Source organism: Ranitomeya imitator, chromosome 2, assembly GCF_032444005.1.
Source record: "Ranitomeya imitator isolate aRanImi1 chromosome 2, aRanImi1.pri, whole genome shotgun sequence".
Taxonomy (NCBI): Eukaryota; Metazoa; Chordata; class Amphibia; order Anura; family Dendrobatidae; genus Ranitomeya; species Ranitomeya imitator.
The window spans coordinates 288,896,474-288,910,831 of NC_091283.1; the positions used below are offsets into that span (position 1 = coordinate 288,896,474).

Genomic DNA, 14,358 nt, shown 5'->3' on the forward strand with positions numbered 1-14,358 from the left:
CATAGAGAATAATGGAGCCTCCAGCACCGACCTCCACCCGCAGAGCCGCACTCCACATAGAGAATAATGGAGCCTCCAGCACTGACCTCCACCTGCAGAGCCGCACTCCACATAGAGAATAATGGAGCCTCCAGCACCGACCTCCACCCGCAGAGCCGCATTCCACATAGAGAATAATGGAGCCTCCAGCACCGACCTCCACCCGCAGAGCCGCATTCCACATAGAGAATAATGGAGCCTCCAGCACCGACCTCCACCCGCAGAGCCGCATTCCACATAGAGAATAATGGAGCCTCCAGCACCGACCTCCACCAGCAGAGCCACACTCCACATAGAGAATAATGGAGCCTCCAGCACCGACCTCCACCCGCAGAGCCGCACTCCACATAGAGAATAATGGAGCCTCCAGCACTGACCTCCACCTGCAGAGCCGCACTCCACATAGAGAATAATGGAGCCTCCAGCACCGACCTCCACCCGCAGAGCCACACTCCACATAGAGAATAATGGAGCCTCCAGCACCGACCTCCACCCGCAGAGCCACACTCCACATAGAGAATAATGGAGCCTCCAGCACCGACCTCCACCCGCAGAGCCACACTCCACATAGAGAATAATGGGGCCTCCAGCACCGACCTCCACCCGCAGAGCCGCATTCCACATAGAGAATAATGGAGCCTCCAGCACTGACCTCCACCCGCAGAGCCTCACTCCACATAGAGAATAATGGAGCCTCCAGCACCGACCTCCACCCGCAGAGCCGCACTCCACATAGAGAATAATGGAGCCTCCAGCACCAACCTCCACCCGCAGAGCCACACTCCACATAGGGAATAATGGAGGCTCCAGCACCGACCTCCACCCGCAGAGCCACACTCCACATAGAGAATAATGGAGCCTCCAGCACCGACCTTCACCCGCAGAGCCACACTCCACATAGAGAATAATGGAGCCTCCAGCACCTACCTCCACCCGCAGAGCTGCACTCCACATAGAGAATAATGGAGCCTCCAGCACCGACCTCCACCCGCAGAGCCGCACTCCACATAGAGAATAATGGAGCCTCCAGCACTGACCTCCACCTGCAGAGCCGCACTCCACATATATGGCTGCTCTGTGCACACAGGACCTGTGATGAGGTCACAGGAGGGGAGGAGTCAGGGTCACATGATCAGGGGCCTCAGTGTATGGTAAATGCTAGAGTGTATGGGCTCCTTCCAGGTGTGACGTCATTTCCGGGGGCGTGTCCTATCGGGAGGGGGCGTGTTTTCAGTCACATCATGAAGGCGGCAAAGCAAAGCAGCATGATTCTAGCTTGTGGACGCCATGGCACATGGAGGTTAGTGGTGTCAGGGTGAAAAAATGCTACTTGCGCTCTGGGGGGAGGCTCTGTGGTGGGCGACCTGCTTGTCTGTGTGGGGGGCACCGCTGCTGCTGTGGGGGACCCCCGTGGTGGGCTTTGTGGGGGGGGCACCTCTGCTGCTGTGGGGGACACCTGTGGTGGGCTTTGTGGGGGGGGGGCACCGCTGCTGCTGTGGGGGACCCCCGTGGTGGGCTTTGTGGGGGGGCACCGCTGCTGCTGTGGGGGACCCCCGTGGTGGGCTTTGTGGGGGGGGGGCACCGCTGCTGCTGTGGGGGACCCCCGTGGTGGGCTTTGTGGGGGGGCACCGCTGCTTCTGTGGGGGACCCCTGTGGTGGGCTCTGTGGCGGGGGGCACCGCTGCTGCCGGCTGTTGTGGGGGACCCCCGTGGTGGGCTTTGGGGGGGGCACCGCTGCTGCTGTGGGGGACCCCTGTGGTGGGCTTTGTGGGGGGGGTCACCGCTCTTGTTGTGGGGGACCCCTGTGGTGGGCTTTTTGGGGGGGCACCGCTGCTGCTGGCTGTTGTGGGGGACCCCCGTGGTGGGCTTTTTGAGGGGGCACCGCTGCTGCTGGCTGTTGTGGGGGACCCCCGTGGTGGGTTTTTTGGGGGGCACCGCTGCTGCTGGCTGTTGTGGGAGACCCCCATGGTGAGCTTTTTGGGGGGGCACCGCTGCTGCTGGCTGTTGTGGGGAACCCCCGTGGTGGGCTTTTGGGGGGGCGCTGCAGCTGGATGTTGTGGGGGACCCCTGTGGTGGGCTTTTTGGGGGAGACCGCTGCTGCTGGCTGTTGTGGGGGACCCCTGTGGTGGGCTTTTGGGGGGACACCGCTGCTGCTGGCTGTTGTGGGGGACCGCTGTGGTGGGCTTTTTGGGTGGGCACCGCTGCTGCTGGCTGTTGTGGGGGACCCCCGTGGTGGGCTGTGGGGGACCCCCGTGGTGGGCTGTGGGGGACCCCCATGGTGGGCTTTCTGGGGGGGCACCGCTGCTGCTGTGGGGGACCCCTGTGATGGGCTTTTGGGGGGCACCGCTGCTGCTGTAAGGAACCCCTGTGGTGGGCTTTTTGGGGGGTGGCACCGCTGCTGTTGTGGAGGACCCCCGTGGTGGGCTTTTTGGGGGGTGGCACCGCTGCTGTTGTGGAGGACCCCCGTGGTGGGCTTTTTGGGGGGGACCTGCTGCTGGCTATTGTGGGGGGACCCCTGTGGTGGGATGTTGTGGGGGGACCCCTGTGGTGAGATTTGGGGGGGGGGCACCTACTGCTGCTGGCTGTTGTGGGGGGCACCTGCTGCTGCTGGCTATTGTGGTGGGACCCCTGTGGTGGGATTTTGGGGGGCACCTGCTGCTGACTATTGTGGGGGACCCCTGTGGTTGGATTTTGGGGGGCACCTGCTGGCTGTTGGGGGGGACCCCTGTGGTGGGGTTTGGAGGTGACCTGCTGCTTACGGGGTGGACCCCTTTTAGTGGGGGAGACCTGTGGTGGTGGGGTTTGAGGGTGACATGCTTGTGGTTCGGTTTGGGGGGGTGTGACCTGTCTATTGGGGGGGACCCCTGTTGTGGGATTTGAGGGCTATCTGCTTGTGGGATGTGGGGGGAGACCTGCTGCAGGCTATTGCGGGACCCCTGTGGTGGGACGTGGGGAGGCGACCTGCCTGTGGTGGGACGTGGGGAGGCGACCTGCCTGTGGTGGGACGTGGGGAGGCGACCTGCCTGTGGTGGGACGTGGGGAGGCGACCTGCCTGTGGTGGGACGTGGGGAGGCGACCTGCCTGTGGTGGGACGTGGGGAGGCGACCTGCCTGTGGTGGGACGTGGGGAGGCGACCTGCCTGTGGTGGGACGTGGGGAGGCGACCTGCCTGTGGTGGGACGTGGGGAGGCGACCTGCCTGTGGTGGGACGTGGGGAGGCGACCTGCCTGTGGTGGGACGTGGGGAGGCGACCTGCCTGTGGTGGGACGTGGGGAGGCGACCTGCCTGTGGTGGGACGTGGGGAGGCGACCTGCCTGTGGTGGGACGTGGGGAGGCGACCTGCCTGTGGTGGGACGTGGGGAGGCGACCTGCCTGTGGTGGGACGTGGGGAGGCGACCTGCCTGTGGTGGGACGTGGGGAGGCGACCTGCCTGTGGTGGGACGTGGGGAGGCGACCTGCCTGTGGTGGGACGTGGGGAGGCGACCTGCCTGTGGTGGGACGTGGGGAGGCGACCTGCCGCTTACGGAGGGATCCCCTTTATTGGGGGGCGACCTGCTTATGGGTTGGGTTTGGGGGGCTGATGAGGGCTTAGGCTGGGTGGAGTGGACGTCCGATAAGAGTTTAGGCTGGGTCGGGGGTGGACGTCCGATAAGAGTTTAGGCTGGGTCGGGGGTGGACGTCCGATAAGAGTTTAGGCTGGGTCGGGGGTGGACGTCCGATAAGAGTTTAGGCTGGGTCGGGGGTGGACGTCCGATAAGAGTTTAGGCTGGGTCGGGGGTGGACGTCCGATAAGAGTTTAGGCTGGGTCGGGGGTGGACGTCCGATAAGAGTTTAGGCTGGGTCGGGGGTGGACGTCCGATAAGAGTTTAGGCTGGGTCGGGGGTGGACGTCCGATAAGAGTTTAGGCTGGGTCGGGGGTGGACGTCCGATAAGAGTTTAGGCTGGGTCGGGGGTGGACGTCCGATAAGAGTTTAGGCTGGGTCGGGGGTGGACGTCCGATAAGAGTTTAGGCTGGGTCGGGGGTGGACGTCCGATAAGAGTTTAGGCTGGGTCGGGGGTGGACGTCCGATAAGAGTTTAGGCTGGGTCGGGGGTGGACGTCCGATAAGAGTTTAGGCTGGGTCGGGGGTGGACGTCCGATAAGAGTTTAGGCTGGGTCGGGGGTGGACGTCCGATAAGAGTTTAGGCTGGGTCGGGGGTGGACGTCCGATAAGAGTTTAGGCTGGGTCGGGGGTGGACGTCCGATAAGAGTTTAGGCTGGGTCGGGGGTGGACGTCCGATAAGAGTTTAGGCTGGGTCGGGGGTGGACGTCCGATAAGAGTTTAGGCTGGGTCGGGGGTGGACGTCCGATAAGAGTTTAGGCTGGGTCGGGGGTGGACGTCCGATAAGAGTTTAGGCTGGGTCGGGGGTGGACGTCCGATAAGAGTTTAGGCTGGGTCGGGGGTGGACGTCCGATAAGAGTTTAGGCTGGGTCGGGGGTGGACGTCCGATAAGAGTTTAGGCTGGGTCGGGGGTGGACGTCCGATAAGAGTTTAGGCTGGGTCGGGGGTGGACGTCCGATAAGAGTTTAGGCTGGGTCGGGGGTGGACGTCCGATAAGAGTTTAGGCTGGGTCGGGGGTGGACGTCCGATAAGAGTTTAGGCTGGGTCGGGGGTGGACGTCCGATAAGAGTTTAGGCTGGGTCGGGGGTGGACGTCCGATAAGAGTTTAGGCTGGGTCGGGGGTGGACGTCCGATAAGAGTTTAGGCTGGGTCGGGGGTGGACGTCCGATAAGAGTTTAGGCTGGGTCGGGGGTGGACGTCCGATAAGAGTTTAGGCTGGGTCGGGGGTGGACGTCCGATAAGAGTTTAGGCTGGGTCGGGGGTGGACGTCCGATAAGAGTTTAGGCTGGGTCGGGGGTGGACGTCCGATAAGAGTTTAGGCTGGGTCGGGGGTGGACGTCCGATAAGAGTTTAGGCTGGGTCGGGGGTGGACGTCCGATAAGAGTTTAGGCTGGGTCGGGGGTGGACGTCCGATAAGAGTTTAGGCTGGGTCGGGGGTGGACGTCCGATAAGAGTTTAGGCTGGGTCGGGGGTGGACGTCCGATAAGAGTTTAGGCTGGGTCGGGGGTGGACGTCCGATAAGAGTTTAGGCTGGGTCGGGGGTGGACGTCCGATAAGAGTTTAGGCTGGGTCGGGGGTGGACGTCCGATAAGAGTTTAGGCTGGGTCGGGGGTGGACGTCCGATAAGAGTTTAGGCTGGGTCGGGGGTGGACGTCCGATAAGAGTTTAGGCTGGGTCGGGGGTGGACGTCCGATAAGAGTTTAGGCTGGGTCGGGGGTGGACGTCCGATGGGGGGTTTGTGCTGGATGGGGTGTCCGCGTCTGATGGGGGTGTGTGCTGGATGGGGGGGTCCACGTCCTGTGGGGGTTTGGCCCTCCGGTGGGGGTTTATTATTGGGTGGGCGTGGTGTACGATGGGAGTAATGCTTGGAGGAGGGGTGGACGTCCGATGGGGGTTTATGCTGGGGGGTTAAGCTGGGGTGGCATCCGATTGGGGGGGGTGTCTGATGGGATTTATGGTTGGGGGCGTCATATGGGGATTTACGCTTGTGGGAGGGAATGTCTGGTGGGCTGTGGGTTTATCCTGTGGGGTACGCTGGTTAATGTGAGGTGGAGGTTTCTGACTGGGGGAGCGAGGTTATACTGTGTGGCCTTCTGGTTGATGTGGGGAAGCTAATGCTTCATTGGGGTACACAAAAAAAAAATGGGTGTATGCTGCTTATGCTATGCAAAAATTTTTTTTAAGGTATTTCCTGTAGAGGAGGGTACACCACCAACTAGCACGAAGCTAATCCGTTTTAACTTAATGTCAGTAGGAGGAAGACCTGGGTCTGGACCGCCCAGCCCAGTTTAGGCCTTAGGTTTTGGGAGGTTTTTTTTATTAACGATTTTTCTTTTTCATTTTTTTTTTTTTCTTCCCAGATATGGCTTTTGAGGGCGACAGTGGAATTGTCACTCTAATCTCCCACCTAGAATTGTCACTACCATATCATCTGTGCTCTACGAGGCAAGGCCCTAACACATCAAGAGTGTTTGGGGTTCCCCGGAGGACCGTTCATGCCACGAATCGCCCTACCCTCTCGCCTCTCTGCGTCCAGGTTATTCCATGCCCATCTTCATCATCGCTCTGCGAAAAAGGATTTGTGATCTTAAGGACTGGTATATCCTATGAGGCAGTAAGGGGGCTACTTTAAAAAAAAACAAAAAAAAAAAAAAACACAGAACAAATATGTCCTAGTTTTCCCCTGAGCAATGTGGACGTCTCCTGAGGAAACCTTCCTATTCATGCAGCCTCCACGTTTTCCAGAGGCTCCTGTGACCTTGCTCTTAAAATATCCAGGCTTTGGTCTAGGCCTTCTCTGGTGGCCGGTCCACACCGCCAGCGCCCTGAACAATCATGCACGCCAACTTTCTAGTGCGTCCTACTCTGCGCCTATCAGTTTAAGAGTACTTCGCTTCTGCAACAGAGGACTAAAGTCTGCCTCCCAAGAGATCTGTTCAAATTTGGTTGTTTTGGAAATGTTCTGTCCAAAAAAAAAAAGACGGGACAACTCTCTGACCCACCAGGAAAAGACGAGACCTTCCTTTAGGCCAGCTCCCTCCTGGCATCCATGAACCCACTAGCACTGGTCTGCTAGGCCTGGATCTAGCAGACTCTCTTCGACATGATGGGGCATTCCCACCTTGGATGTTTCTCAGGATCGGCTGCCGTGTCCTTCACAATTCAAGGCCAGTATTATGATCTCTGGTCCGGGACACCGAAACCTCAGACACCGGAGGCAGGCCTGAGGGGGGGGAGGGGGGGGCTTCAGAGCCGCATACCCTAGCGACAGTCCTGCCCGCATGCACCAACAGCATATTACATTTTTACAATACTTTAGAAATGCATAAAATGAAACAAGCAAAGGCATAAAGTTTTTCTATGCAAAAAAGGCAGTTTTATAAAATTAAAAATATTTCTATATCTAATGTTAAAATGATATTTATCCAGTATTTCTATAAGTAAAAGTCTGAGATTTCTGTGAGAAATGGTAATTGTTTACCTCTTAAACCAGTTCTGAATGTAAATAAAACATTGTTCTGATTATTTCTCCACATTGTATTTGTCTTTCATTTCATGCGTAGGGCAGGACAAGCCCATGATGTATCTGTGTAAAGCTAGGTTCACGTTGCGTTAATGGGTTAACGCTAACGGACTGCGTTGCACGGCAAAAATGTCGAAATTAACGCCGTGCAACGGGTCCGTTAGCGCACCCATTGACAGCAATTTTACTTTTAGCTGAAGCGCATCACTAGCGCATGCCATTTTCGGCACGCGCTAGCGATGTGCCGTTCTTTTGTGACGGACCTCGGACGCTGCTTGCAGCGTCCGAGGTGTGTCCGAGGCCCGTTCCTTGCTACCGCAGATCGGGGATCTGCGCTAGCGGGGAGGGTGAACGCCGACCCTCTAGAAACATTCCGTTAGCGCAATCCGCTAGCGCTATGTGCTTAACGGATTGCACTAACGCAATGTGAACCTAGCGTAAGACATACGGTGCTATAATAACAGCCTTGGGCTGGTTTCACACCAGCATTCGGCAGGGCTGCGGATGGCAGCCTTCTTCCTCCGTTAAGCCCCGCCCAATGCCGCACCTCTTCCTTCAGTTCCGCCTACGTCTGCATGCGTCCTGCATACCCTATCTTTAACATTGGGTACGCAGGCCAAGCGGATGCCGCTGCATGCGTTGTTTTAACGCTGCGCCGACCGCAACAAAATGCAACATGTTGCGTTCGACGCAGTTCAGCGCATTGTCAAAACGACACGTGCCTGTGTACCCAATGTTAAAGATAGGGGATGCATGTAGGCGGAGCTGAAAGAAGAGGTGTAGCAGTGGGTGGGGCTTAACGGAGGAAGAAGGCTGCCGAACGCTGGTGTGAAACAAGTCTTAGGTAAACCACTTTTGAAACAATGTTCACTTGTACAAGCATTTAACCCCTCAGTGACGGGGCCAATTTTTTTAAAATCTGACCAGTGTAACTTTATGTAGTAACTAGATGGCAGCCCGATTCTAAAGAATCGGGAGTCTAGAATCCATATATACTTTATTTATTCAAATGTAAGAATAATACAATTAATAAATAATAGTAAGAAAGAACAAAAAATGGCTGCACTTACCAGCTCTTGACAATTCTTGTAATTTAAGAAATTGCTGGGCAATAATGGACAATGTCCTTATGTGGCAAATAATAGAGCAATATACCCAATGTGGCAAAGAAGAGGTTAATAAACGGCAGTCTCTCAGTATAACAGTCAGTGAATAATAGGCAGTATATGGAGAAAACACCAAACAAAAGTTCAAAATTGGTGTGAAAATGTCACTGAACCACTTCACAACTAAATATATATAGTTTTGGTAAATGGTATTATCATTTTTTTGACGAAATTCGGCAGGAGCTTGAAGAGCAACGTCACTGGGCCCGCCTCCACGCAGTAGAAACTTGCTGTGAGGTAAAAATTCAAAAATCACACCAAAATGGTGGGCGGAGTGTGTCACAGTACGGCACGTTTCTGATTGGTTGCCGCCTGCTGCGAGCGACCAATCAGACACTGGACACTGTTGACGTCACTTAGCTCCGGACAGGAAGTTGGCACAAATTGCAGGAAGTAGTATTCTAGGCAATTATATATTAGATAACTCTGGAATGCTTCAACATATTCCATTGATTTTGAGGTTGTTTTTTTTCCTGACATATTAGACTTTGATAATGGTAAACTTGGGCTAATGATAAACGTGGGTTAATATGTTTTGCTTTATTTTGTAAAAATATCAAATTTTAAAAAATAGAAATTTTCAAATTTTGAATGATTTTCCCTTTAAGGCCGGAGTCACACTAGAGAGGAATACGGACGAGTGCTATGCGAGAAAAAAAAAATTGCATACCACTCGGACCAATGTTAATCTGTTGGGCAGCTCCCATCACTTTTTTTTTTTTTTTCACGGCCGTATTATATGTGCAAGTGAAATTGCACTATGCTGCGATTTGCACCGTATATCAGCCGAGAATCCCCAATGAAAGTCTGTTTATGCAAGAAAAACTCATACCACACGGGCCATCAGTGTGACTTGCAAGAAATACGCAATGGTGTCCTTTTAAAGGCTTGCAATTCAGGTGCAGTGTACAGTAAAATCACACTGACAGCTTACAATATTTACAAATAGTTAATTTGTCGGCTTCTGTCAAATCATTGCAGGATAGGAGACATGGTTTACATACAGTAAACCATTGCAGAACTGTTAGATTTATATAGGTCAGTGACTAATACGGTTAGTAGTATGTGTGTGTAAAATTTGGGACCTGTATGTATTTAATAAAAATGTTTTCACTGAAAAAACTGGCGTGGGCTCCCACACAATTTTCTGTGCCACAGAGGGAAAGTCAGTGACTGAGGACATATTATAGCCTAGAGAGGGACCATGGTTATTGCCACCCCAGAAAAGGTGCATCTGTAAGATGCGCCAATTCTGGCACTCAGCCTCTGTTCTCACTGCCCTGTAGCGGTGGCATATGGGGTAATAAGGGGTTAATGTCACCTTTGTATTGTAAGGTGACAGTAGGCCAGCTTACTAATGGAGAGGTGCCTGATAGATGCCTCTCCATTACTAACCTGTGGGCTTGATGTTACTTGACAATAAAATGGTGACATCAACCCCACAAATCTGAGCCCCTCTGCTACAGGGCAAGTGGGAAGAGCGAGGCTAAGTACCAGAATTGGCAGATCTACAGGTCCTTCTCAAAAAATTAGCATATAGTGTTAAATTTCATTATTTACCATAATGTAATGATTACAATTAAACTTTCATATATTATAGATTCATTATCCACCAACTGAAATTTGTCACGTCTTTTATTGTTTTAATACTGATGATTTTGGCATACAACTCCTGATAACCCAAAAAACCTGTCTCAATAAATTAGCATATCAAGAAAAGGTTCTCTAAACGACCTATTACCCTAATCTTCTGAATCAACTAATTAACTCTAAACACATGCAAAAGATACCTGAGGCTTTTATAAACTCCCTGCCTGGTTCATTACTCAAAACCCCCATCATGGGTAATGGTACCGTCACACAGTGCAATTTAGATCGCTACGACGGCACGATTTGTGACGTTGCATCGTCGCTTAATTATCGTTTCAAACATCGTAGACTGCGGTCACACTACACGATGCACGACGCTGAAGCGATAAATTCATGACGTATTTGCGATGTAGAAGTCGTATGGGACAGTCGTACGGTCGTGTCACACACGACGATTCAGAGCAAATTTTGCATAATCTGTGCGTGACGTTGTTCACAAGGGGCGTGTTGTGCCACTAGTTAGTGTGGTGATAGGCCAAAGGTTCTGTGCACACAATTGGTTGGAAAATTTGTCACCTGAGCGCTATTGTTCCCAATGCCACTTCACTGCTTTCAAATTTTCCTTTCTTCACTTCGTACTTGGACACTTGGTGGACCTGGACATCGGAATTTTGTACCTCGCTGAATATACCACGCTTTGCACCGCTGCTTCGAGGTATGTAAACCGCTTGGGCGTGGTGGATGGAACGCTGTATGGACGGCATGAGTGCTTCGTTCCACCGCTGAAGCGAAGTGGATGGTACACTGTTGTGACTGGAGGGCTACAATGTGGCAGATGGTACGCTGTTGTGCTTGGTTGTGACTGGTGGGCTACAGTGTGGTAGATGGAACTCAGTTTGTTCGGCATGACCGCTTCGTTCCACCGCTGAAGCGATGCGGATGGTACGCTGGTGTGACTGCTTATGACCGGTTGTGTGTGTTGAGCTAGAGCGTGGCAGATGGCACAATGTATGGTCACCATGAGCGCTTTGTGTGGCTGCTGTAGGGAAGCGGGCGGTACACTGTTTTGGGTTATGGTGGCCTATGGCGCGGCAGATGGAAGAAGCGATGCGGATGGTACGCTGTTGTGACTGGTCGTGACTGGTCGTGACTGGTGGGCTACAGCGTGGTAGATGGAACTCAGTTTGTTCGGCATGACCGCTTCGTTCCACCGCTGAAGCGATGCGGATGGTACGCTGGTGTGACTGCTTATGACCGGTTGTGTGTGTTGAGCTAGAGCGTGGCAGATGGCACAATGTATGGTCACCATGAGCGCTTTGTGTGGCTGCTGTAGGGAAGCGGGCGGTACACTGTTTTGGGTTATGGTGGCCTATGGCGCGGCAGATGGAAGAAGCGATGCGGATGGTACGCTGTTGTGACTGGTCGTGACTGGTGGGCTACAGCGTGGTAGATGGAACTCAGTTTGTTCGGCATGACCGCTTCGTTCCGCCGCTGAAACGATGCGGATGGTACGCTGTTGTGACTGCTTATGACCGGTTGTGTCTGTTGCGCTACAGCGTGGCAGATGGTACAATGTATGGTCACCATGAGCGCTTTGTGTGGCTGCTGTAGGGAAGCGGGCGGTACACTGTTTTGGGTTATGGTGGCCTATGGCGCGGCAGATGGAAGAAGCGATGCGGATGGTACGCTGTTGTGACTGGTCGTGACTGGTCGTGACTGGTGGGCTACAGCGTGGTAGATGGAACTCAGTTTGTTCGGCATGACCGCTTCGTTCCGCCGCTGAAACGATGCGGATGGTACGCTGTTGTGACTGCTTATGACCGGTTGTGTCTGTTGCGCTACAGCGTGGCAGATGGTACAATGTATGGTCACCATGAGCGCTTTGTGTGGCTGCTGTAGGGAAGCGGGCGGTACACTGTTTTGGGTTATGGTGGCCTATGGCGTGGCAGATGGAAGAAGCGATGGTAGGCATGAGCGCTTTGTGTGGCTGCTGTTGTTAAGCGTTTGGCACACTGGCAAAAGTATTGTTAATAGGACTCTTTGTCAACCATGTAATTTTTTTTTATAATTACTTTTTAGATGTCAAATCGTGTGGAGTTCATCAGGGATTTCATCGAGATTTATCAGTCTTTTCCCTGCCTCTGGAAAATAAAATCTCCTGAGTATTGTAACAGGGAAAAGAGGAGGGAGGGTTACTTACAGCTCATTGAGCTTTACAATCGTCAGGCACCAGATGAGGCAGCTAACGAAGCAGTTATTAAAAAGAAAATCCAGGCGCTCCGCACGGTCTGGAGGAAGGAGCTGAACAAGGTTCTTCAGACTACAAGGTCCGGAGCTTCCACTGAAGAAGTTTATGTGCCAAAACTGTGGTATTTTGAGCATCTTAATTTTCTGAGGGACCAAGAGGTGCCACGGACTTCAACGTGTCTTCGATTGTTGGCACCTGTGGAACCAATAGTTTCGGAGAACCACGCCGAGCAGGAGTCACAAGGGCAACAAGTAAGTAGCTCTTTGGACGAAAGTTCACCAATGTGTCCTATAATTACATAATTTTTCTCTGCATTTTAGGTTTTATACTTCTGATTATCACATCAGTTTGAAGTTGTTACAAAAACATGTACACATAAGTAACCCTGTCGCAGTCAAGTATTATATGGGGAACTTAATATGTATGAAATGGAGATATATGTAAACCATACCATCTAAGCAATATAGAAAATAGTATCGCTTCAAGCTGCCGATGTACTCTTGTTGAGAATATTTAGACTATAAAATATTGGTCAGGTTCCCATAGCAGTCAGAACAGTGTAGTTCAAAGTATTCAATAAAAGGGAGGGTTAAAGAATATTACTAAGCATCAAATATATTATAATCTTTTTGTTACCTACTACGAATATATAGTTTGGATGCGGTTATGGTGGTACTACTTTTTGTTGCCGGGTTCATAACTTGTTTTTTTCCCCCCCCCCAGGATGACAGTGCGCAGGAGAGTACACTAGACTGTTCACAGGACTGCACAACAACAGATTTAGTGGAGGCTGCACCTGCCAGGACTCAATCGAGGCAAGGTCCAAGAAAACGGAAAGCCACCTCAGACGCCTCAAATGAACTATTGAGCCTGGCAAAGAAGGTGTTGACAAGAAATGTTAGCCCTGCGTTAGAGGGGTTTGGACACTATGTGGTTGACAAACTGGCCAAAATGGACGACAACCAAAGAATACTAGCAGAGCGTCTGATTCTGGAAGCAGTAAACAAGGGTACTGATGGCGATTTGGACAAGAACACTTGTTTGGTCTCTTCCCGGCCAATACAGCGGACAGAGCCATCAAATTTCAATGGTTGGTCACAGGGTCAGACATCGATGCGACACAATCCTCACGTTTCCCACTTCGGCCAGCCACCCCCTAATAACTCCTACACGCCAATACCTTTACATATGGCTTCGCCCATCAGGCACCAAAATTTTCAGCCGGAACAATCATCGTATCATAATTTGTGATTTCCTAACTACTTTTACATTCCTTTTTTTTTATTGTCTTGTTAAAATAATGTTTCAAATAAAAGCTTTTATTATAAATTCTATCACTACTTTTTGATTGGTGTGTCTCAATCACAGCACTGTATGAGGGAACAAATTAACGTAACAAATTCATGTACAGTTAACTAAAAAAAAATCGAATGAAAGTTTAACAAAATCTTTTAATTGGAACAACAAAAAATGGATTATTGGCCCGCCTACAACTGCTGGCACATGTCCCGCAGCTTCTGCAGCTCCTCCATTGCCACATTGTGCTGCTCCTGAATATGTGCCATAGTGTGGAGTAACTTGTCTATGCCGGCTTCAATATCCTCCTTGTTGACAGTGACGAGAGCTGTGGGTCAAAAAACATAACATTAATAACACAGTAGTCTCCCGATGTGTCTTTGCTTCTGTGAATGAAAAAAAAAAAAAAGTAAGCAAAACAGACTTGGGGGGGAAGGGGGGGGAAGGGGGGGGAAGGGGGGGGGGTTTGGGTTGGGGGTGAAAGAGTGGGCCTGCAACAAAATCAAAATAACTTAATTGTGGGAACCTACTAGGATGTTGAGGCACGGAGGGCACTTCTGGATCTGAGTCGCTGTTGAATGCCTCGTGCTGTCGGCGGCGGCGCTGTCTCTTTGCCTCTGTGAAGGAAAAAAAAAAAACAAGGTCTGTCAGCATATATGGCAACAGTGGCTGCCGGGGGAGGGGGGGGGGTGTTAAGAGGGGACCTGCAACTTAATCCAAATCACATAATTGTGGGAACCTACTAGGATCTGGAGGAGTTGACCCGGAGGGCACAGATCCAGGAGAGGCTGGGCGGGATGCCTCGTGGCGTCGGTGGTGCTGTGTCTTTGACTCTGTGAAGAAAAAATAAATAAAATTTTTTTAAAAAAGTTCTGTTAGCATATATGGCAACACTGG

The 14,358-nt window shown here is 52.1% G+C and overlaps 1 protein-coding gene and 2 long non-coding RNA genes across 3 annotated transcripts; 2 read left to right on the plus strand and 1 right to left on the minus strand.

Moving 5' to 3' along the window:
- The first annotated feature begins 1,198 nt into the window (after positions 1-1,198).
- Positions 1,199-7,171, plus strand: LOC138663230 (uncharacterized). Its single transcript, XR_011318134.1, has 2 exons — positions 1,199-1,339; positions 5,999-7,171. It is a non-coding gene; the product is annotated as an uncharacterized lncRNA (long non-coding RNA).
- A 3,636-nt stretch (positions 7,172-10,807) lies between these two features.
- On the plus strand, positions 10,808-13,499 carry LOC138663229 (uncharacterized). The gene is made up of 2 exons (XM_069749392.1): positions 10,808-12,416; positions 12,889-13,499. The coding sequence occupies exons 1-2, from the start codon at positions 11,997-11,999 to the stop codon at positions 13,414-13,416; spliced, it is 948 nt and encodes a 315-aa protein (XP_069605493.1). The 5' UTR covers positions 10,808-11,996; the 3' UTR covers positions 13,417-13,499.
- A 99-nt stretch (positions 13,500-13,598) lies between these two features.
- LOC138663233 (uncharacterized) lies at positions 13,599-14,078 on the minus strand. The gene is made up of 2 exons (XR_011318138.1): positions 13,992-14,078; positions 13,599-13,789 (listed from the first exon to the last, which is right to left on the minus strand). It is a non-coding gene; the product is annotated as an uncharacterized lncRNA (long non-coding RNA).
- Between the last annotated feature and the right edge of the window lie 280 nt (positions 14,079-14,358).

What these genes read in the sequence shown, in the direction of transcription:
- LOC138663229 (XM_069749392.1), top strand. Translation starts at nt 11,997, where the DNA reads ATGTCAAATCGTGTGGAGTTCATCAGGGATTTCATCGAGATTTATCAG. An exon ending in AGGAGTCACAAGGGCAACAA is followed by an intron (nt 12,417 to 12,888) that starts GTAAGTAGCTCT and finishes CCCCCCCCCCAG; the next exon opens with GATGACAGTGCGCAGGAGAG.